Source organism: Zeugodacus cucurbitae, chromosome 2 (genome assembly GCF_028554725.1).
Source record: "Zeugodacus cucurbitae isolate PBARC_wt_2022May chromosome 2, idZeuCucr1.2, whole genome shotgun sequence".
NCBI lineage: Eukaryota > Metazoa > Arthropoda > Insecta > Diptera > Tephritidae > Zeugodacus > Zeugodacus cucurbitae.
The window spans coordinates 66,647,599-66,673,216 of record NC_071667.1 but is presented as its reverse complement, the minus strand read 5'-3'; the positions used below and the strand labels follow the sequence as shown (position 1 = coordinate 66,673,216).

Sequence of the window (25,618 nt, the reverse complement as noted above, 5' to 3'; positions counted from 1 at the left end):
CTCCGGTGGAAAGACCAAGTGCAAAGAGACCTGGCTTCACTTGGTGTTTCCAGTTGGCGCCAAAAAACAAAAAGGAGGAACGAGTGGCGCGCTCTGGTAGATTCGGCTATAATCGCTTAAGCGGTATATACAAATATCTTCACTTCAAATATTAATTCAAACAACCATGTCGTTTCTGTGTCGCTCTCAATTGTAGCAAGAACCAAAAAAAAGCCTGTTTCTATGTCGTTTCTATACTCGTTTCAAATTGGGGAATCTCAATTTATTTTCGATAAATGTCGATAACGCCAACAGGAATGCCAAATAGGCGTTGTTATTTCGTTTTAAAATGTTAACGACAACGGGAATAGGGGCAAGTGTGATGTTTAGGCAAGACATTAATAAGATATAATATTTTGACAGAAGTGTATACATTGGGCTCTCACATGTTTAATAAATACTCACTCTCTGCTTATGTCTCGTAGTCCACATCCATTCCAGGCCGGTCTACCTGTATTTCATAGGAAGTGCAAATCATTTTATCGTTAGTTTTCTCGGTTTATTTTGCCAACCTGAGCACTTCTAAGCAGTTTTTGGACATCCCATATTGTCTTCAATATCTACTAGCAATAGTTTCCATATGACACGCCCTTTGGGATTTTTGAAAATATTTCTTAAATTCAGCAAATAATTGTTAAAAATTTTGTTATGGAAGAAGGCAATTATTTATTACATTAGCGCCACCGGCGAGCAACTGATTTATGGAATTAATCGCATTAATGAGTTTCTTCGGGAAATTATAATCGTAAAATTCTTTGGAAAATAGCTACAACACTAAGTGTATTATTTCATTTGCAATTATTATCAACCTGAAATAATGCTGTTTTTAAACATTATTAAGCTATTGAAACATTTCCTAAGAAATTAAAATAAAAAACAATACATAAAATGCACTTTTTTTAATTTTTTATTTAATTAAATTGCATAATTTATTCAATAATATACATTTCATTTAACAGCAATACACGGAATTGGGAAGCATACAGTTGCGTTTAATAATTTTTTAGTTAATATATTTTTGTGGTCAACTAAAATTAACGGTATTTTTTTAAATATATGCAATGAAATGCATGGAAAATTGTATTTTCTCGATTTCTAAGTAATGGATGTAAAATTTATATAATACGAAGAATTTATCGCTTTTTATTAATATACTAAGCGTGGGCCTCATATATAGCAAGAATTTTTACATAACATTTCTGAAGCCTTAAAAAGTTTTAATGTGTATATATATATATATTTCTTTCATACAGTATGGAATTGGTTAAGTTGACCACTACAGATAATCTCTTAACCGAAATTGAGATCATCCAAAAAAATCATATATAGTGAGATGAGTGATTGATTACAGCGGAGTTTATATGAAAAAATAATAATTTTAGTATTTTTGATTTTGGTTATTAAATTACAAAATAAATATTTAAATTTTTATGTCTTCATAGGATAATCTTAAAAGAACTCAAATCAGCTACAAACATATTATGACAATTTGAGACGGTAAGATTTATCTTTTTCATTTTAAAATTTTTAAGGACCTTTTTAATAAAATAATGTCATTGATGTACCAAATTTTGACACATTGGCCAAGCTTCCTTATAATTGAATAACACAAAGTTGCATGATTATAAATGACTCTATTGGAACTGTCTTTATAAAGATAACAATATTTTCCATTTATATTAGTGATATTTAAAATTATAGATATTTAATTATTTCCTTTGAATTCTCTCTAGCAAAAGAAAATTACAAAAACAAAATGTCAACGAAACGAGAATTTTTAAACACGAAAAAAAATTATTTTCATATTTATATAATATTTTAATTAATTTTAGGCGCTTTTATATCACGTAGTAATAAATACACAGTTGCATTCTACTTGCTACTTTCTGCTTTTAAATATTTATTTATTTATTTTTTTATTTTTAGTTGCATGTCTATTACGGTGCTTTCTACTTGGATTGCTTTGAGAAAATTTTCTAAAGCCCATTCAATTCCAATTTGTTATCTTTAAGCAAACAAAAACCCATTCACACTAACTACTTTGACAAACCGCAAAAACTAAATCAACTTCCATCCGCAACTGAGGTCACTCGGCTGCGGCTGCGGCTCGGCGCTGAGCTGAGCTTTCTTATTAGGCAAATAACAATTTTGCGAAAGTTTTTTGATTTCACTCAAGTGCTGCCAACGGCGCTTTCACCCCACCCCACCGGAGCTCACTTCCGCGCCACTTGGCGCACGCAACTAGAAAGTTGCTAATCATTATATCCGCTCTCTCTCCGCCACTCTTCAACGCTCGCGCTTTACGAATTCACAATTTTAATATTAGTTACATAGCGCATTGATACATATAATTATACAGAGTTGTGCATAGTGAGAGACATAAATACTCGTGCATACGTATGACATAAATTAATTTTAATTCTTAACTAACAAAAACGACGAAAAGAAATCGCGAATTATTAAAAACTTTCATCATTTGCATTGACAGACGCTGCGACGTGCTGCAAGATGCTGGCGCTTACTCGGCGTGTGCAGCGGCGCAAATGGCTGAGCGTAGTTAATTCAGCAGCTTCCAAGCGCACAGAGCGGTGAGGGTTTCAAGTCGCCCGGTCATCTAAGATCTCGCTTTGTGCTCATTCACGCAGTCAAGACATCCAGCGCGGTGAGTTGGCGACATTCGAGTACTGCAAGACTGCTGACATTTGCTGGGACTGGGTGGATTGCGTTGTGGATTCTTGATTTCTGCTGCTCTGGGCCCTAGGAGATACTGGTTAGGTGGTTGTGGTGAGGTGCGGTGGTAAGAAGTTTGGAGCGCTTGAGCAGCAAAGCTTGCTGGACCGACTTGCTTGATGAGTGTGCAGTCCCACAGCGCCGCAGCTAAACTAGTCCTTACATACAGATATACCGCTAAATCTATTTACATATCTGTAGGCTTAACTGTCATCGTCCAGCGTAACTTCCACTTTCGTGGCTGCGGCTGCTGCTGCCAATCTTGGCAATTAGTTATTCACGCTTGTCTTTATCTTAGACAATTTTCAAATAGCAGTGGGAATGGCAGCACCGGCGGAGGTGTGCGGCCGCTTGCGGAGTGAAAAATGTATGCCGTAACTTTTGCTTTTCACTCAACTTGCGGTAGTAGCAACTACAACAAGTAGAGCGAACGAAGAAGAAAAAAAAAGTTCGCCAAAGTTGTGCAAAATATTTGAGGACTGCGGGTGTACGTGTGTGTGTGTGGGTGTGTTTGCGCTTAGAGGAAAAGATGTTACCATTTACTAACTGTAAATACGAGTTTTAGCCGAGTGGTTGCGGTGCTGTCGATGTGCATGCATATAGACGTTACTTACTTTGTTGCTGTTGTTTTTGGCAGTTTCGTGCGACGAATCACATCGCTCGCAATTAAACGAAACTTAAATAATATTTAGAAGTACGCAGCGAGGAAATTAGAATAACGAAAGGCGGTCAACACTGGGCATATGTTTGAATAAATATGTGTGTGTGTATATGTATATGAAGGACACATTTAATTATTTGAACAGTTTTAAAATGTTTTACTTAACAGGACATGTGTCTCATTTACTTAGATTTTCAGTGAGTTGTTTCGAAAACTTTACAGCTTAGCTTAAATTAGTATTTTTTTTTTTAATTTTTAATTCTAGCTTATTTAGAGCTTTTGAAGATGATTTTTATCTCGAGAATAGCTGGACATGTTCAACATTTAAAAAAAATTTTGATCTATTAATTAAAAAAATTATTTAGAAATAGGAAGAACACTATCCACTTTGCTAAAGCAACGAATAATTTTGGCTTTCAAACACGCTTAAACTGCTTTAAAGTTTTTTTTAATAAATAATTTTAATTTCTTAATTTTAAATTTCAAAATTTGCATAATTTTTCGATTCGAGTATTTTCAGTTCTAATTTTCTATTAATTTTCAAATTATAAGAATTATTAGTAAACTTAATTTACGTGTAAATAAAATTTTGAAAATCAACTAATCTCATTACAATTTATTTGACAACAATTTACAATTTGAAAAAAAAAAAACTAATTTAAACGTTATTGTTCGTTTCATTTACGAATCATGATCAAAATTCAATTTCTCATCAATATTTTCAAATTCTAAAACTTCAGTTTCTTAAAAATTTAAAGACCAAATGTCATAATAAATATAGAATACAGCTAAAATTTACCCAAATAATCTAAAAATAGGGCACTTCGCATGAAATACTCCTTTGAAATAAGCTGGCGATAGCCTTCTATCACATTATCATTCTAGAAAATATCACAATTTTTCAAATTTGTTACCCCGATTGCTTAAACCTTAATTTTTATTCTCAAGAACTTTATACTTTGAGCGACAAGTGTGGAACAAGATACATGAATAATATGAACGGAAAGATATTATGAATGGTACTCATGGAAACTATTCCGAATAATTTTGAATATTATAAGGAAAAAAAAACTCAAATTGTAAACAAATAATGATTGCTCTTCACCAATTTGCAATACTTTTTTAATACACACACCTACTTTTTATTTAAATTTTGAATGATCATGAAATGACGCTTCAATTAACTGAGGCAATTAAGTTTTAAATTGAATCAACGTTTTTTGTGTTAAAACTTACTCAATTAGGCCTAAACAATTAATATTTTACAGCTGTCCATCAGGTGTTTTGTGTTGTTTTTGAAGCATTCCAAATATTTAAAATGGATAATAGCTCAATATTTTTTTATTAAATTATTGAACATTTCTGCACAATGCATTCAAGTTTCGAAATCAGTTTCTACACTAACAAAAATGCTCACTGAATATGTGTTACCCTTTCACTCATTTAAGGGGTTATACCAGTGTGACATTTTCAAAAAATCTTTTTTTTTTTTGCTTAACCGATAGTTCATATCCTGTGAAAGCAGCAAGGTCGTGTTTTGAAAAGTTTTAGATTGACAGCGTTCTAAAGAGTGACCGCTCGCTGGCATAAGCCGCCATAGTCGAAACTTTAAAAGCGATTTTCTGCTGCGAAAACTGCTGACATCATAACTCAACGAGAAATTGACCGATCGACTTCACATTTAAACTGAATACTCTTGAATATATTTTGAATTTGGTTGAAAATTGTCAATTTGGCATTAAAAAACTACCATTTTTTACCTAAAAAAAAACGACATTTTTCAGAACTACGCCATTTTGTCAATTTGTGATATTTTTCAAAAATCGTAGGTCATTGTATAGGAAATATCTTCAACTTTAATATCCTTTCGAATTTTTTTGATTCAGCTACTCATTCGGCCGGAATCATGTCAGCAGTTAGGGAATGTTTTTTTCGGTACCTCCCAAGACAGCACCTAACTACGATATTTTTCAATATTTTTGTAAAAAGAAAAATCTTAAAATAAAGCTGAAAATATACCTTATTATGTCCAAAAAACTTCAAAACATTCTATCGAGTACTTAAAAAGAAAAGCAATTCACAAAAATCACCTAATTTTTCATGGGTTACACTGGTATAGCCACTTAACATAATTCACCGGACCAGCAAGGAACATTTTACATAAGTTAATTGTCATTTAAATAAATACTAATTGCTCAATCAGTTAATTGCCTCATTATATGCTTAATTGAGTACAACGAAGAAACTTAATTACTTAATTAAAACGTACTTCATTGGATTGTATGAAGACTTTTATATATATAAATATTAATTGCGAAATATATATTAAATCAATTAATAAAGTTATTGGCATTTTTATTAAATGAATCAGAAGCGAACAAATATTACTTATTATTATTTTAATTATTTTAACACATTTTATAACCTTCCTCAAAATAAAGACATTTTTCTAACCCCAAAACTCATTTCAAACACTATCAAATAAATCAACTCAGTTGCACATAGATCCAAGACGCACAAAGAAATGAAACATAAGCAACAACAAATTTCATAATCTGTGTAAACTTTCAGCTTAATGACGCTGCGGCGCTTATCTAAACGAGTATACATATATGAATGGATGTGGTTTACAGTAATATTGACCATTAAATTAAACCTACTACGAAGGCTGGCAACGGCACGACAGCAAAAGGTGGACTTCCTTTACACACATACACACACACAGGCACATAAATGTGCATAAACACCACGTCTGTCCAACTCGCTTGCTGCTTGCCACAACGGCAACAAGAAACAAAACTAATACGCATATTACGGCTACAATGGCATACGATAATGGCAACAACAGCAAAAACAACAACAACAATACGAATAATGATGCTATCGGTTGATTTCATTGCCGTTGCTGTTGCTGTTGCTGTTACTGTCGCTATGCGTGACTAAATCAGAGACTCAGCAACAGCTGAGCATAAACCGGCTGCCTGTGTGCGAATTTCTCAAAGGCATCACGGAAACGCAGCCGCTGCTCCGCACTCAATTTCGCATGAAAATCTACGGCAGCTGTCACGAACAAAGCAATCTCGTGTTGACCCAATTTATGAAATTCGCCAACAACAACATCAGCACCAGCACCAGCTCCAGCTCCAGCAGTGAGTGTGAGACCAGCTGCCGTCGTGGCATCCACACTGCCTCCACCAGCACCTGCAGCGACTCCAATGCCTCCTGCGCCGCTCGTTGTTGTTGCTTCTGTGGCAGCTGCTGCGGCACCGGTGCTTAGCAACACCGGAAATAGTTTAATCAAATGCAGATTTATGGAAGCGGATAAAAAGATGACGCTCAGACACCAGACAGCTTTTTGTGCAGGTAAGGCCAGGAATGTTGGCAGCGAGCATATGAGCCAGTCTTGCAACACTTGCAAGAATGTTGAATCGATGGCGCAGCGGAAAACCTGTTGAGAAGCACAAGAAAAACGTTAAGTGAGGCAGTGAGTCAGAGAGAGAGAGAGAAGAGATAGGCAGCGGAAGTGAGGTGTATGAATGAATGAATTTACAAGAAAAATTAGTTGCAAAAATATGATATTTTGTGAGCTGAAAATTTTAGGACAAAATGGCTGCTGCAAAAAGTATGTTGCAAGTGTATGTTGCAAGTGTATATATGTGTGCCAGTAAATCAAGTGAATTGCATGGCAAAAGGAAGCTCACAAAAAACGCTAAGGAAATTAAATGTTGAATGCTGCACATTGAGTGGAGAGAGCAAAGAATGTTGCAAGAGCTGCATGTTGCATGAATGAATGAATGTACATAGTTGAAATGTGGCGCGTTCAACAATTTGTAACGACGATGAGTAATATATGTGTATATGTGTGGGTGTGTGTGTGCGAGTGAGACGGAAAATATTTAAACGGCAAATTAGGAAAAATCACGAAGACGACTAAATTGGCTATTTGTTGCTGGCAAGTGTAGCGCCAACAACAACTGTGCCAGTGAGGGACACTTGCAAATACTCGTATATACATAAGTATGTATGTGTGTTTGTAGGTGAGTGCCGGGGCACTAGAGCAATTGCAGCATTACTTAGGGCCAGCAGCTGCCGCTGCTGTAGCGCCTGTAAGTATTCCTTGCATACTTGAAATGCAGCAGCGCGAAGTGCCGTTAAGAAATTTGCCAGCACCAAATGGTGAGCGTCAACAATGGCCAAATTTCAAAGGCAAATATTTAAAGTTGAGAAATGCGTAAACTGTACGTTGAGACGCGAATTAAACGCATTTGCTGCAATTTGAGCGCCGCCCCCTCACAGCTACGCTACGCTTCAACTTCAGCTGGCAAAACTAAGAAATGTGAAAGTGAAAGTGCTGTGAAAATAAAGCACAGAAAAATAAAATATATTTTGAAAAAGCAGCGCAAAAAAACAAAGATTTATGAAACCAAAATTAAGCTTAAAAGCTAACAAGCGAGAAGCTGCGCGCTGTTCGCTACTCGCTAAGTGCTAATAAAAAATGAAAAGTAAAAGTGCGCTAATAAAATGTGAAAGTAAGTAGTAGTAGTAGTGAGGCAGTAAACTATAAAAAAAAAGAATTTCGCATTTTTCTCGCACGTCTCAGATTTACAACCTTGAACCTCGATGTGTGCACGTTTATTAGACTAATGAAGAATTTTATTGCCTTTCACACGCCCTCAAACCATTGACTGGCTTTTTAAGGCAGCAGTGAGCGCACACACTGACCCTAATACATAGAAGAGTTGCTTCCATGAATCTACTTGAGTATGTGTGTGTGTGTGTGGCAAACAGCACTGTGGCTTGTAGCTGCACATTTAGGTTGTCATCAATTGTGTAATTGCCAAATGGAGAAAAGGGGAGAAAGCCACAAAAGCACACTTCAATTGTATGAGACGTGAATCTTGCAGGTGTTGTAAAAAACACATATAAAGATTCATGTGTCTGTATGTGTTGTGGTGCTTTCACTGAAGTGGCGCACCGCCATTTATTTGCGCAAAGTTTACTCGCTTTCACTGTTCGCACGCTTTCGGCAGCCGCAAAATGTTAGGGGCAAATGGTTCACAGACAGTAATCGTCTCCTGAGAGAAATTACGGTGATATCCAGTAGGAAAATTTTATTTGACAGTGTTCCATTAGAGAGAGAAAAAATTAAATTGATTCATAATGACACCCATAAGCTGTTCGGTGAAACCTAAAATAAACGGGGTTCAGTTTAAGACCCCTCTCCTCGTAAACTTTCCATAAAGAAGTCACGGTAGAGACCTCATTAATCGAATGCAATCCATCAAAATTTGCAACTGCGATCGCACTACCAAGTTCACATTGCCTTCTTCTAACTTTGACTCGAAGAGATTCGAAATTAAGCATGATCTTACAATGCTCCAGCGATAGTCCAGACATCGAAACCCAACTTATTAAAGACTTAACTAGAAGCCATCAACTTAAGTTCTTCTTAGATGACAAGTTCATCTACTCTAAATACATCGAGCTGGCAATCCCTTATTGATCTCGTTAATATCACTAATCCAATCTGGCAGATAGATCGGGTTAAGACGGCATCGTTTATGACACCATCTCGAAATAGGGGCGGAAAGGAATCCAGTCACTTCGAAGTCTAATCCGAATTTCAAGTGCTTCAAGTTGGATAATATTCATATAGGAAAAAGAACACTACAGAAAAAATGATGGAACGCCCTTAATCGTTCGAATAATCATATAGAGGGTTTCAATTAAAAGAAATCCTTCTTCTAGGAGAGACTGTTTTGAATGTAAGAATCAGTCAACCGACGAGTAGAACTGGTGGGCTCAGACACCCTAAATTCAGAGGAAATATCAGAACTCGTACGCTCTTGCTTTAGCCTTTCGTTTAATACAGGCGTGGACTACTTCTGAAAGAGTATGCATCTCTTCCCTGGATCTAGTCTTTAGAATAAATCCATTTTGTTTTTTATTTTTATTTTTATAACAGACATACAATATCTATAATCTGTGATGGTGGTACACACTCAATATTGGAGATTTGTCTACAAGTTGAGTCGAGTTTTAGACTGCTTTTCGAACTTTACTATAAATTCAGACCCACATATGGCTTTGCCTGGTTGTATTTTTCACAATAAAAACGGGATCTACAAAGTAATAGCGAAAACACTCAAAAACTCAGCAAAAGATAGAGTGAAATGTGAAGACAGACGGTGGCAAAATGGCAAAAGCAGAAGAATTGCGCAGATAAAACATCAAAATGAAAAGTGCAACTCAAATTCATACAAAACGGCACACGACCCCAAAACAGTGACTTTACAACATCGGTTTGAGGTTCAACGCCAACAAGATAGCACCGCAGTCATAACCTATTCGTCCACTTGCCGCTGATACTAGGACACACATACACACCTATAAACAACATGTGTGAATATAAGAATTTCCAAATATAAACATTCCTTGCTCCGTGCCACAATGGTGAACTGCTTTGTGACCCGATTGTGCCACACATGGCCACATGCAACCAAACAGCAACTCCACAACTTCAATATTCAAAGCGTTCGAATGATGCAGTGTTTCTATTATTTTACTTCATATACAACACAAACACAAATACATGTAAACACACACACACATACACATGTGAATTTATTTATTTATATATATCACATGTGTGTGTGTGTTTTTTTTTTTTTTTGTTATCGAAGGGGGAATCTTCTAAAAGATACTGTTCTGCATGACAGCATGCACGATTCATTCCGTACGCTTGGTACACCTCTTTCGGGACCACGCCCGGTCCATACTAAAATTTAATATGCCGAACTTGCGCACCGGAACGCCTACGTGCTAAACCCTTAACTTCGTCAGCTTTATATCTACCTTGTGGGACTACCGTTAAGTATTACTTCGCAAGGTAAGCTTTGCCTATTGGCTCACGTCTCTCATTGTATTTCTCCTCTGTTCAAGGCCCTGCTTTCGGCCTTTCGTATTCGTTCCATTTTCCGTAATTCGGTTAGAACCTCTGCTGTCAGCTTCTTTACAGCAAGCCACACCTGTTTTGATCGCAGCATATGCAAGACTATATTATCGGGTGATAGTCGCTCCGCTATCTGCTGTTCTATTTGAGACCGTTCTATATTATATCTCGGACAATAGAAGAAAATGTGTAGAGCATTTTCGTTTTCATTACCACAAAAGGAGCACATTACTCCATTGTCATGGCCATACTTGTAGAGGTACTCTCTAAAGCATCCATGTCCAGTTAGAAACTGCGTCATATAAAAATCCGTATATCCATGTGTGTGTGTGTGTGTGTGTGTGTGTGTGGTTGCTTGGTCGTGCGCAGAACTTACCTGATACACAATCATTGCAATAACATCGCAATGCGGTTGATTTATAGCGAGAAACTCTTTTATGACCTTCGTCAATATTTCATTCGGTGGCACTAAATCACGTATAATTTGGCACAACACTTGTCCATAAATCCAGGCGGCATCACGCGTTGCTGATTTAATACAATGTAGCAGTATATCGACTTTATCGGTCTGTTGGGCGATTATCTCCGGTTCGTCTTGGACAATGCCATTGGAGAGTTCCGTATTTTCCAGTTGCTTAGCTGAACCTGCAAGTAGTTAAAGATATATATATATATAAATATAAGTAGATACATATAAGTTAGCAGAAATAAACCGACTGTATATGGAGGCGATAATTGAACTCATATAGAGAACTTTTGTGAATTGGACTGATTAGTTTTTCTCTTTGAGGCAACACTTACTTTCATTTACTACTTACATACATACATATATATAGTTATATAAGCGATAAAGACAAATGTGCGAAGTTTTATTTCGTGTCTCGGTGAATTAGCAGTAACTTTTCTTTACTCGCTGAAGTGTGAACTTGATTTAGTGGCTAGCTCTTTGTTGGATATATAAATATATGTGCAGCATACTCAACAATGTGCTGAGTTCTCTACGTTAGTCTATATATGTATAGGGCGTTTTTCAGAATCATACAATTTCCTACGGGATTATTGTCAAAGTAAAGATATATGTTTGACATTTAGCAAAGACTCACACCGCAGGACGTTAAATTAATTGAAAATTAAAAAAACTGTATACCTGAGTGGCAATTTTGTATTAACATTTTTACTGTTAAATTACATGCAATTCTAAATGCATTTTCCAAACCCTCTTGCATCCCGGGTCATTATGGTACATGTATATATTGTGAAGTCTATGGCCTTTTCGCACAGCCAAATTAATTTAATACATTAGGATTACGAGTATAATTGAGAAACCAGTTTTAATCTCTCGCACAGCCGCCTAGTCGATTAACGATCAATTGAAATACATTTTTGTTTTTGCTGTTCGTAAGAAGTTGATAGGATTCATCAGCTGATTGCTATATTATCAATATCCACAACCAAATTTCCAGCGAAGACAACATCTCTCGATTTTTATTCAATTAAAAAACATTTTTTTTTATTTTTATATCGATTTAAATCAGCGCTTTAAGCGAGCAAAGAACGGTTAATTGATCAATTAACTCCTGTGCGAAAGCGCTTAAACCAACATTCGGAAATATTATTGGCAAGATAGACGAGATATTCATAAAATGCGAAACCAAATTGCCCGCAATTCTGTTGAACAAAAAAATATTCTTTGATTTTTCTGTGTTGTATTTCAAACTAGCAGACCGGCTTGGTACGGGTTGAAACAAACATTTTGAAATTTTGTTTAGCAAGCAGCTGCGAGCGCTCTTTACTCCACTCTTTGGCAAGCGATTGCGATGCGAAGAGAATGACTTGCAAGACGAGTTTCAGTTTCAGATTAAGATTCTCCTTCACGGAGTCTTTTTGATACCCTCATGACGAACACACCGGCTACGTAAACGAACTGCGGTCCGTCAGCTAAACAGCATTTCTTCTAAATGATTTGGGAATATGTTCTGCTGCTTCAACAGCAACAATAACAATAAAGTTCTGACTTGAACTGGTACTTGAAGCCTTGTGCCAATATTTGATAGTCAGCTGATTGACTTGCGTTTAACTATGACTACCCTTTGACGTTATGTTAAACGTCGCTATTTGGGATAATAATAATAATGTAGAACTTCACAAGAATTTGACTACTTTGGGTGATTCAGTCATGAAAAAAAATTATTTAACCAAAGGGTACTGACTGTATGTTAAGGTCGACTTAAGATTTGAATTTTTTGTGTTACATAAATCTAATCATAAGTCCAACATTAGTACCGTTATTTGAACTAAAATCGTAAAATATACACACGAAACACATGCGACTATTTGCACAGAAAAGTTTAAAGTTTTCCTCCCTTAATATATTTGGCACAGCAGTAACTTAACTGTAAGGTTTCGCACAAAATAAAATAAAAAGTTATACAGCTTTAAGTTTGCAAGAACAGCAGAATAGCAAACCCCAAAGACGCACTCATTTACAGTCGCATAAATTTTCAGGCGAATTATAATAAATTAACCGCTCAATTTTAATAGAACAGCAATAATATTTCACAAACGAAAATTATTTAAATTCTAAGCACGTCGCGCTTGAGAAATTACGCCTGCCGATTGCGTGCAACAAAGCAATGCAAAACAACAACAACAATAGCAACAGCAGAAACTTTTGCTAAAATCGTAAAATATATTCAACCGCAAAATGCGAGCAGGCGTCGCAGCAGACCGTCAAGTGCGTCCATATTGTTTCGGGCTCGAACCCCAGCACCGCCGCCGCGGCTTCGCCAGCAACTCATCCAAAAATATGTATGTATGTGCGAGCGGCAGTAATATGGAATTCTCTTAGTGCGCTTGCTTTCTAATTATCACCCAATTATTTCCAATATCAAAATCCTTTGCCATTTATTGCTTGTTATTTTGGTGCGCCCGCACCTTACTCTCTGTTGGACTTCGCTTTGATACGCCGTTCATTGCTTTCAAAACGCATTCGCTTGGTCATTATTTACAGCGCTTCAGAGCACAGCACAGCACGGTGCGACGCGGCATAGAACAGCACAGCACAACAACATCAACGCCAGTGCCAATTTGGTCGATAATATTCGAGCACTGAATCTCCCTGGATGCGTGCGTGTGTGTGTTGGGGAGTCGAAGAGCGACCCATGTTTTGTTTGAAAGGTTGATGCGGGCATTCGACCCTTCGATCCCTCATTTGGCTGTTGCTTCTCGTTGGTTGTTGTTGTTGTGGTATAGCACATCGATACTGCTGGCACACTTCTCCCATCTCCGCTGAGCCCATGTCGCTTTGGCATCGAACGCACATAAATAAATTTGCATTTTATATTTTATGGATTTTCTTGCAGGTTACACGCACCGCAACACATCCTGTCCGACCACCCAGACCCCCTCCTAACCAACGGTGATGGCGCGGCCTGAGGTTGCGCAAAAAAAAATGTGGAAAATAAATAAAGCCCGGTTAAAGCGTGCAAGCCAAACCGCTAAAAAGAGGGCACAACAACAAAACAAAACACACAAAAAATCTGCTGTCCAAACTGTTTGCACCACGCCCTCCACCTAAGATACCTCTACACGAGCCGCTAGTCTCGCAGTCCACTCACAGTGGGTGCCTGTGGCTGGTGTGGTCCAACTAGTTTCCCGCTTGGCACTGAATTTTGCTTCTATTGTCCTACTTTTATGCGCCGCCGATCGCTTGTTTGCCAAGCTTATTTGTTTATGCCACCGTCTGCAAAAGTGTACGTGTGTGGTTGTGTGCGTCTCCTCGCTTTTATTGCTCGCACGTCTATCTGTTTGTTTTCAACTTTGTTGTCCACGTTGGCACTCAACTGTAAACTGTTTAAAATACGGCAACAAAAGCAAGAACAATGGAGAAATCATTGAGCCCAACAAGCAGCCGGAGTCTGCTCGCAAATATTGCAGGTAGTGTGATTGACGAGACTTAGTGAAGTAATGCTTGCATTGTGGATCGAAGTGTAAAGAATATTGCGGAAATAATATCGAAAAGGAGTAGCTTTGGAAAAAGTAACGGTTCGATATTTTCAATGTTTATTTTTGTATCGAAATTTTCTTTGCTTTTCGTACTGATAGTGCTATTGATACTTGTATTCCGACAGTGGTAATGATATAGGTGTTTAAAACGGTTCTAGTAATGTTATTGGTATCAGTAATGGTACTGGTATTCATAATCGTACTGCTTTTGATATTGACATTGGTAATGGTACTCATATTATTGATCTTACTGGTGCCGGTATTGATAATGATAACGGTACTGGCATTGATAATGATACTAGTGTTGGTAGGTGTACTGATATTAGTAATTGTCCTGGTATTTAGTGTTCACAACGGTTCTAACAATGGTTCTGATATTGATACTGGTAATGATAATGGTATTGCTAATTTTACTAGAGTTGCTATTGGTATTGATATTGGTACTGGTATTGATAATCGTATGAGAATTAGTAATTTGTAGCGGTGCTGATATTGGTGATCGTCATGGTATTTGGTGTTCAAAACGGTCCTAGTAATGGTGTTGTGATCGGGAATGGTACTGCTAATGGTAATTGTACTGGTATTGATATTGATATTGGCATTGATAATCGCACGTGTAATGCTGTTGATATTAGTTTTATATTCTATAACTAATTAGTATTTGTTGTAATGTAATTAAAACTGTTTTGCCTTATGAAAATGTAATTAATTTGGCGGTATTGGTATTGAAATTAGTAATTCAAATATTTAGCCGATTTTTAATCCCATCTGCATATAGAATTATAAAAAATATATACTTTCTTTAATATCACTACTTTGCTTTCAATAATTGTACACTGTTCCATTATGCAAGATAAATCGCACGAGAATGCAAGGAATCTACGAAAAAAACATGCTTTCACACAGGTATAGCCGTAGATATAACGGTATGTATGCATTTCAAATGATGTGCGGGATAAAAATTGAAAACAGCGGCATGTGGCAAAGCTGAGGAATTGTACAAGCACACACACAGACACATAGGTGTGTGTGTACACAGTTAAGACTTCGACTCCAAGTGCGCCAGCGACAGCTAGAGCTAACATGGGGCAACTGGCAAAACCGCACCAATAGATTAGGGAGATTTTCGATTTACGAGGCAACACAGACTATGCAAAACCATTTCTACAACACGACACCAGTCAACATGTGACCTTAGAGAGATGCAGGTGATTTTATTGTTGCTGTTTTTTGTTTTTGTTATTTTTTTGCTACTGTCAAGGTGTGATTGCAGACAACGATGAATGGCTATGTGGATGGATTGTGGTGGTGGGAACGTATGCTACAACTGTTTACTCACAAAACATGAATGTATGCATGTGTGTTTGTGTGTATGAGGAAGTGTGGCAATCCACGGGAACCGCATAGTTTAAGTATAAAATAAATTGTTTCAGCATTAGGGGCTTACAAAGTGTAAGTATGTCTACAAGTAAGTATGTCTGCTTAGCAAAATGTGTTTGTGGGTTAGATGCAGCTGAAGACAGGGCAAACCATAAGCTTTACTCTTTATGTTACATAATAGCCACTTTGCATTTTTAATAGTCATTTATTTTTTATTATACATAATCGAGTATTATTTGAATACCATACTCCCTTATATGCATCAAGTACATTATAATGATTACAAAAAAAAATAAAAGTGTTTTATTCTGAAATTGGTTAGAGATTGGTAGAGTGCTTTGAACCACGCTTATAAATATACTTTTGAGTTAAGATCCGTGTATGATATTCATCTAAATGTCTAATTGTATGCTTCAGGAAATATTCGATAAGGTCGCACTTTTAAATTTGAACTGAACAATATCGTTATATGTGAGGAGGTCGTTGGAAATATTTTAGCCACGTAGGGCACTAAGTTTCGAACTAGATTAGCCTAGGTTTTTACAAAGACGGTCTGGTCTACCGCAAAATAAATAGAAGCTCACATGACCATCATTCTGATCTTAGAAAACTGAAATGCTTTTCAAAAAGTATTGGAAGAGAATTTATGAAAAACCTTTTTCACCATGAAGAAGAAACACGATATTCTGATCCACGTTTTCTGAACAACTACGAATTAATATCTGACTAAGGATAAAGAAATAACAACCTTAGAGCTATAAATATAGTTATAAATAGCAAGAGAAAAATCATCCGAAATTTTAGAAAAATGGCAACCTTTAATATTTATAAGATAGAATCCGATTCGTATTCAATTTCTAACGTTTTCTCTTAAGGGGATCCCCCATTTCCGGTTTCCAAATTTTTTATATTTAATTTGAACCCATAACAAGAATGTTACTTTAAAATTTCAGGTGAAAATTTCAAAAACTTTTGAAGATATAGCCGATTTATGGTGAAAGCGTCAAAATTTAAAAAGCGTTTTTCTCGAAACAGTATTTTTACGACTGGCGCATGAGGTTACACAAAACCTATTAATCCAATCGGTTCCAAATTTTAATTCGTTATTCAATACATATATAGATATGGTATGAACTAGGATAAATCAAATCGGTGAAGATCTTCTTTACTTTGCTACTTGATTTGTGGCTGAAAAAGGACGATTTTCAAAAAAAAAAATTTCCGCCGTTTTGTTAATTTTTGTGCGAAATTAATAATCCTAGTTCATACCAGAGCCAAACATGTACTCTTTCTAATCCCGTTGGACGTTCCAGTGAGCTGATTTCCGCTCATACGCCACCGAAAAGAGGAGCAGGAGTTTAGGTTCATTTACCAGCCCATTGAAAATCGTCAAAATTTTAAATCGAGAATGCTAATAAGCTAGAATCCAACTTGGATGATCTGTTAAAAACTACAACTCCTAGGGATTTTAATATGTAATGTATTAAAGCGCAATCTTACGCTCCCTCTTAATAATTCATATTCTGTGGATACCTTGTAAAAAATACAATCGGATTCAAGCTTAAATATGGTTATCAAAACCTACATACTCGATAAAACTAAAAATATTTAAATAGAGTCTCCATCTATTTAACATTTATAATATTTCAATAACACTGGTCGACACAAAAAATGCTCAAAGATCAGACAATGATATTCTTATAGGATTTTCATCGCTGAACACGAATATGACCTCCAAAAGTGCCTATCACGTCGAGATTTTGAGCAAAATCTCAAAAACCCCTGTTATTGGCCTTTTTTGATCACGTGTAGAGAATTATGCTGACGTGCTAGAAGTCTCTTATTAGGCTTAAATTGAAGCTTAAACTGTCAACTATAAGAGTCAAATCGAAAAAGTTTTGAATCAGTCAAAAATTTTCATATAGCACAACTTTTTCATGTGCGCGCGCGGTACACTAGGGCACTACGGCTCAAAAAAGATCTCAAAAACAGGATTTTTTGAGATTTTGAGTCCATTTTGAGTCCATTTGTGATAGGCACTTTTGGAGGTCATATTCGTGTTCAGCGATGAAAATCCTATAAGAATATCATTGTCTGATCTTTGAGCATTTGAAAAAGTTACTTTTTGTCGACCAGTGTAATCAGAGTTGTCACCTAATAAAGAAAGCAAATTACTTTATCAATATCACGAGTTTTATTTTTTACACTTCACCAATTATAAGAATTCCGTTATCATTTTGGTACATAAAACTTATGTATATAGCCAGAAATATTGTTGAAAAATTTAAATTCAGAAAAATTAAAGCCCTTTTTTCTGACATAACAATGAGTTCGAATGTTTTAAATAAATATTTTAAAAAAATTCCATGAATGATATTTCAATTAATCCAATTAATATTTCATTTTTTGAGACGCTTGTTGTAATTTTACAACAAAAACCATAGCTATTACAGCATTGCGATAATAAAACCGATTTCTTTATAAACATAATGAAGTAATCACTTAAAGTGCAATTGCAATGCAACCCTTCGACGAGCGTTAATTGTCTCTTTACTAACGGACCGTGTTGAAAGAAAACTTTATTTCATATGTAGTGAAATTAAGCGAAAAGTATTTATGTATTTTTGACAACACTCGAGAATTGAATTTCATAAAACTGCAAACACCAAAAAACCCCATCGCGCATGCAATCAATTTTGATAAAATATTAAAAATAACGACCAACACGCACACATACACATATGAACATATGAACATATATGTGTGTATATAACGGTATGTTGGTTATAAATTTTGGCATAAAGGACATGCAGTCCCGTTGTAACCGCGCGCAATACAACTAAGCAGCAAAAAAATTGTGTAATGGCTGCGTAAAAAAAACTTGAAAACAACACACACACAAGTACAAATACAAAAACAAATAAACACACACACACATTACAAATGAATAAATGGAAAAGCCAAAACAAAAACAACAAACCCAATAGCGGCATCAAAATCAAGTTAAAGCCAACTTTACGCGAGCGCGCGCAAAAAAGCCAGAAACTCGGAAAAAATGCGAAAACAACAAACAACAACAACAAGCAAAAAAGAAGTGCGTTGCGCAAAAGCGATACAACGGCACTTTTGTAGCAATTTCACGAATTCGTTTCATATATTGAAACTTTTATTTGCCATTCGACAAGCGCGAGCGCGAACGCGAACGCGGCAAAATCTAGTTGTACCGACTAACTAAGGGATGCGCCAAATAAACACCAGGACAACAGCAATAGCAACAACAATAGCCAAAGCAAAGCGCGACAACAGACAGACAACAGTAAGCAACGGCAAATAATGGCGACAACAGTGAAACTAGTATTTTCGCGGATTGAGCTGGCATTTCCCAAGCATTTCGCATTTCTTCTTTTTTCAATTTTTATTTGCCGCTTGTTGTTGTAGCTGTTACCGTTGCTGCTTCGAGCGCCTGGCAGAGAGATGTGCGACAATAGTTGCCAACATCACATCAACCTGTGCGCTCTCAAAGCAAATTGCATAGTTGTTGGGGGCGTTGAAGTGTTGCGCCGCGTCACTTATTTCACCACCGCACTCACCACCAGCACACACCGCTACGCGCCACCATGACTGTGCGGCTGTCAGACGCCTGATAGTGTTGTTACTGCATTTGTAGACAATGCATGTGAGTGGGTGAGTGCGTGTGTGCATGTATGCATGTGGCACGAGTGTAATGAAAAAGTTATTTTACAAGTCGCTTTGATGAAAATTAAACAACAAAGCATGCCATAACACTTTCATACCCTTCCCATTCTCGTTTATTATGTGCGAAAACACAACAGAGCTGTGGAGCTTATTTATATGGAAATTGAGTGTAATTAAAAGAATCAGAATTCGTTGCACGAAAATATATTTATGACAATATTTAAAGAGTAAGGAATTATTGGACTAACATATATACATTCATATACCTACGTACATATAGTATACTAGCAGACCCGGCCACACGTTGTTGTGGCTAAGGTATACATTAAATTAAGTTGGTCCAATCTTGGCTTCGGCGACGATATTGATTACTCGAGGTCGATTTATGTTACGCAGCATGACGACAACTCACACTGCTTTTAATTGCAAAGTGAGTGGTGATAGTACAGGCAATTTTAAATTGTTTGGGATAATTGACTACGTCATCTTGGTTTGTAGCTGTGTCAACTCTCCTGGACCGAAATTCTAAATTGTCGCATTAAGATTATCGATATCTTTGTTTTTTACCACCAATATAGGTCATTCAATCAGTCATTTATGGTTATCATATTGAGGTTTCACGTCAGGAAAGCTTCTCTTTCGAGTCAATGAAGTGACAGAAATCTGTTGGAAATGCTATTAATCCATCGAGGTGTCAACTGCGACCCTACCATTTCCAACTGCTTCTATAATCGCAATTTGATATTGTTGCAAAAACACTCATATGTTAGTTGTTAATTGGCGATTCTTTATGTGTCGCCACAAATTAAATGACTTTAGGCATGCGATTAGCCCGTCAGTAACAGTTGATCCAGGAATAATTGGAAGAGTCTGGCGTAAATCACCTGTTAACAGAATCCTGGCTCCACCAAAAACGTTTATCGACAATCAAGATCTTTTAAAGTCCTGTGCAGTACTTCCACCGACTTCTTGAATATTTGGAAAATCTTCGTTATAGCGCTATTTTTGGCGATTTCGCCGACTGGTGTTTCGTTTATTTGCAATTTAGGAGTAATTTCAAGGCCGAATGTGTCGTTTGTTCTGGAATCACATCAGCCCTTATATACTATATGTTATGATTTTCTATGGGACTCTATGCCGAATATATATGTAGGTCATATTGTGTGTTATCTTAATAAAATTACATCAATAAATTGCGAGAGTGTAAAATGTTCGGTTGGACGTGAACTTAGCCTTTCCTTATTTTTTACAAAATGTTTTGGGCTAACGACACAACCTTATACAATTGAACAATAACAAAAATATTTTAACAACGCAACAATGACAACCTTCAAAATATTATATTTTTCTTGTCAACTCGAATAAAATTCTCTTATTGATATCTTTCTCGCAATTTTTCCACATTTACTAACTTTCTAATCTTTTTCTGGCCTTCCACGAATATTTCAAGACTAAAATTAGCCAGATCGGTTTGAACTTCAACAACCAATAACTTCCCGATTTTAGAAAATTTTTAATTTTCTTCGCGGAAAGTTAAAAAAATTTAGGGGTGGACCACCCTTAACATTTAGGAGGATGAAAAATAGATGTTGTCCGATTCTCCACCCTAGCCGATATGCACGCTAAGATTCACGAAAATCGGTCGAGCGGTTTCAGAGAAGTTCAATAACGTACACCGTGACACGAGAATTTTATATATTAGATATAGAATTTGGGAAATTTTGGACTTTTCAGTTGGTTTGAGCCTACGTACATGTATTCTAAACAGAAAAGATCAGTAATATAGAAAATAAGAAAGGTTTAAGTTCGGACGGAGCCAAATTCAAATATAAATTTTAAGCATGCATGAATGTTAAGGGGTTAGGAGTAGTCAGGATTTTCAAAAAATATTTTTTTTTTTTATTCTTCTTTTTATTCTTTGAAATTTTGAAGTTGATCCGATAATTACTTTTCGAGTTATTCGGCAAATAACAAAGAGCGCTCGAGCACTCCAACACGCTAGTGTGAAACTTTAAATTCGTTTTTCTCAAAACTTTGTTTTTTGAACTGGTGACGACTGTAACTCGAAACCTGTTCAGTAGATTTTAATGAAATTTTTGCAGCTTTTAGAATACATAACAATCATGAGCCGAATGGAAGTTTTTCTAGTTTTTTCAAAAATTTCGATTATTTAAGACCAGTTAACTGTCGATTTTCTTTCAAAAATCAAGAAAAAAATTTCCTGAGGCCGCCATTTTGTTAATTTTTGAAAAAAAGCTTCGATCAGGTCCAGGGTTATCTATTTATAAACTTTGGAAATTACAATCTTTTTTTTAATTTTTGTGACTTCAAGTCAAAACATGTGTAAAAATGCCTATTATTATTTTTGTAAAATAATATGATTTAATAGCAAAAAAAAATATTGAAAATTAAAATTTTTCCGTTTCTCTGACTACCGCTAACCCTTAAGAAAAGCGTTTACCAAAAAGTCTCTAACAAATGATGTGGAATCGAAAAGTTATATTATTGTTGTTGTTGTCAGCCGATTCTAGAATGTTACTACAAATTTCTGGCAGCAATTTCCCTCGCGAACTCACTAATTATTCACGTCTTCGCTTTAAAGTCATTCGGTGGAAGATAAATGGGTGCATCCAATATACTAGCCCCTGTCAAGTCTAACTGATTCCTTTAACTTTTTCTAAGAACATTTTCACTTAAGAGGTTAGATGGGGTTTTTATTGTATTTTTTAATTATACAATTCTTTCGAGAATATTGTCCTAAAACTTCACGTTTTAAGTAATAGTTTTGGAGATATAGGCTGAATTCGCGCACTCCAGCGTTTTTCTTAAAGCTGTGACTTTGAAAATCAGTTTTCAAGATTTCTCGGGAACTAATATAATTTTTAGACAGGTCTTCGAGATACAATTTACAAGTACTTGGACAAAGGATTAAATTACAATAACAACTAGAAAAAAAAACACCTCAATATTTTAGTAAATTTTTTTCGGTAAAAACCGCTGTTTAAAATTGTTTTTCTTTCATCTTAATCTTATAGATTAAAGTGCTAGTGTAATGTCCTAACTAAACACGTATTATTTTATTTACACTTCAGATGATTCTGCTAGGAATTATGCTGTTAATGCGGACACACCTTCTTCCCCCTAGTGCTCGCCAGAAATGAGTTCGTAATGGAAGAGTTTTTAATTTCTTATTTCTCTTTTCAAAAATTATACCGTTTTTTGTCCGGGCGAAACTCATAACATCATATATAATAAACAGATTGCATCAAATGCTTTATAAATACTAATTACATTCATAACTACAACATTTGACTACTTTTCTGACATTATTCACACAAGCACAAAATTTAAAAAAGGTTAAGTAAAAGAAAACAATTGTTTCAATACTCAAAACAAAGTGCAAATCAACTCAGTACAGGTCAAAACGCCCGCCTTTTTATCAGAGGCGACAGAGCAGAACGTTGTATTATTACTGTTATTACTATTGTTTGCATATGTTTTGGAATGAGAAGGGCAAGACAATTATAAATAAAATGTTATAGGAACTTTAAAAATTCCCTATTTTTTTTTAAATTCACCATTACACAAAAAAAAAAACACTTTTACATGCACGAATGCATACTCCGTGTCATATAAAAAGTTCATCATACGCCTAGTGGTTCAAGGATGGTATGGAGCAGTGATAACTGCTTTTTTGCATAAAATAGTAACATAAATGACATAAACTATTAGCAATAACTGTTTTTATCAAGCCATATGCAAAAATATATTTTTTATTTTATATATACACATCTAATCAAACAAATCTACTCGCACGCATGCAAATATGTTGCACCAAAATGGAGTTAATCCAATTTAATCGAAATCGAAGCGTATAAAAACAACAACGTCAGCTGCACATTTCGCTTAACGACCGAGTTGTTATTACAGTTAGACGCGTCAATGGTGTTGGTGAGACGCCGCGGGAATATCTAGCACACGAACGTATATAGAATGTAGAATTTTTGGTTAGTTGTTGTTGTTCTTTGGATATTTTTATAAGCCATAAACGCTGTGCCACATTTTGCACAGCCTCCCGCTCCCCACTTCCACCCAGCACACGCTTTGAATAACAACAATTAAGCGGCTATTTTATTACACTACATACAAAAACCACAACAAGAACAGCAACAACAACAGCAATAACACAAAAATCGTAGCATATGAACTGAGCAAACGGCAAATGACCCAAAAATCTGCGCTGCCACCGCTGCAGTTGCTGATGGCTGGCGGTCGGGCGTGTGGTTACTCGTCGCTGTTATTATGGCCGAAATCCATTTGGCCAATCGAAATTTCTGTTGACTGGCGCCGAAATGCATAAAAGTTAAATATTGAAAAGATAACAAGTAAAGAGAGAGCCAACATAACAAAATAGAAATAGAAATTACCAACAACAACCACACAGCGTTAACAACCACTCACATATGTATGCAACAACAGTAATAACAACAATTAACATGGCAAAATATTCAGCATGTAATTGCATTTGTTCAACGGTTGTCAGCGGCGCCACATAAACACCCGTAGGCATTAGCCGAACGCAGTAACAAGCGCGGAGGTGAACAGAAAACGCAATTAAAGCTCGTGTTGTCGTCGTCGGATTATTGTTGTTGTCGCTATGGCATAGCGCACAGCGCTAATAGAATAACATTTGCTAAAATTATAATGATAATTGGCGTTGCACAGTGCAGCGCCGTGTTGTGGCACGTCTAAGTGTCGATGCAACCGAAGTCGTTCGGCGAAATACGAATGGTCAGCTATTTGAAATGGCGTTGAATGATAGCTGTGGTAGCTGAAAGCAGTATGTGGCAAGATGCTGGTGGCAAACCAATATTTTAGAGGAGATCTTGTCTAGAGGAGTAGTCTAGCTTTAAAATTAAAAAGAGTTACTGTCTTGATAACATGCGTAAAACTTGAGAATTTGTTTCTTCACATCATAAGAAGGTTTGTATTGTGACGCCCACAAAATGTCATTAAGGGGCACACAGAGTGTGAAATTTCAATATCGATCATATTTCGGTAGATTTAAAAATAACATATTAAAATTTCAAATCGATATCTCAAATAGTTTTTGAGTTATAGCAATTTAAAGAGCAGCCGCTCGGTAACAGTGAATACGATCATTTTATCGTTAAACGCATTTTTCTCGAAACGGCATTTTCCGAATTTGCTGCAGTGATTACTCAAAAACAAATGATCCGATCACAATCGAATTTTTTATTACATGTTCTATATATAGTTCTCCGTACAATGACCTATCGATTTATTAGTTTAAGGAGAATTTTATTTTTTTAGATTTCATCCACGGAGAAGGCCGGAATCACTTCAGCAGTGAAGGAACTTTTTTTCGCGCCGTTGGAGATCGACTATAACTTAAAAAATATTTAATTTTTTTCTTCAAAAATTTCACTGTATATTCTTGAAACATGTATAAATATATTCTTAAAATTTTGAAATAATTGATAAAGTAGTTTTTTTTGATAAAAATTCCCAAAAATCACTTTTTTTTTTAGGCCATTACACTAAGTGTGCCCCTTAACCGAAAAGCTATAAAGTGCTAAACAAAGCTAAAGCCTTGGATACAATTGTTTGGGAATGTGCAATGGGGCGTGGCACTGCCCCTTAAATGGTTTTAGTATATAACTCGTAATTTACTAAAGCACTATAAATCAATCTTTATGTACTCATTTCCCTTTGGTTGGTTGAAAATGGAAGAAAAGTGAGCCAGTGCGGCCGCTATCATTAGGTTCGTTTTAGTCCCTGATAAGCGTCACCTAAACAACTCGGTTGATTTGTCGAAACTTCTAGGTCTTTCCCATCCCAACTACGCAATTTCTCTTAGGTTAGAGTATTGGAAGACGTGGAAAGTGCCCCTTCTCAATCGACTCAAGGCTGGGTAGTCGCCCCTTAAGCGGCTTTACCAGTGTAACCCATGAAAAACTAAGCGATTTTCGTGAACTAAAAAAAAAAGTTGGCGTTCAACTGTTTCGAAGTCTTTTGGACATTATAAGGTATATTTTTTGAGCTATATTTTAAGATTTTTTTTCTTTTTTTACAAAAATATTGAAAAATATCGGAGGTGCAAAAAAAAAAGTTCCCTAACTGCTGACATAATT

At 36.0% G+C, this 25,618-nt stretch overlaps 1 protein-coding gene across 2 annotated transcripts in view; it reads right to left on the bottom strand.

Annotated features, from left to right (window-relative positions):
- Positions 1-1,697: 1,697 nt before the first annotated feature.
- Positions 1,698-25,618, bottom strand: part of LOC105217216 (uncharacterized) — a 154,120-nt gene continuing 130,199 nt past the window's right edge. For both annotated transcript variants that reach the window (XM_054225839.1, XM_054225840.1), the window contains 2 exons: positions 10,759-11,027; positions 1,698-6,878 (listed from right to left, as the gene is read on the bottom strand). In XM_054225839.1, coding sequence (XP_054081814.1) covers positions 6,375-6,878; positions 10,759-11,027 — 773 coding nt within the window. In that variant the 3' untranslated portion in view covers positions 1,698-6,374. The remainder of the gene's footprint in view (positions 6,879-10,758; positions 11,028-25,618) is intronic.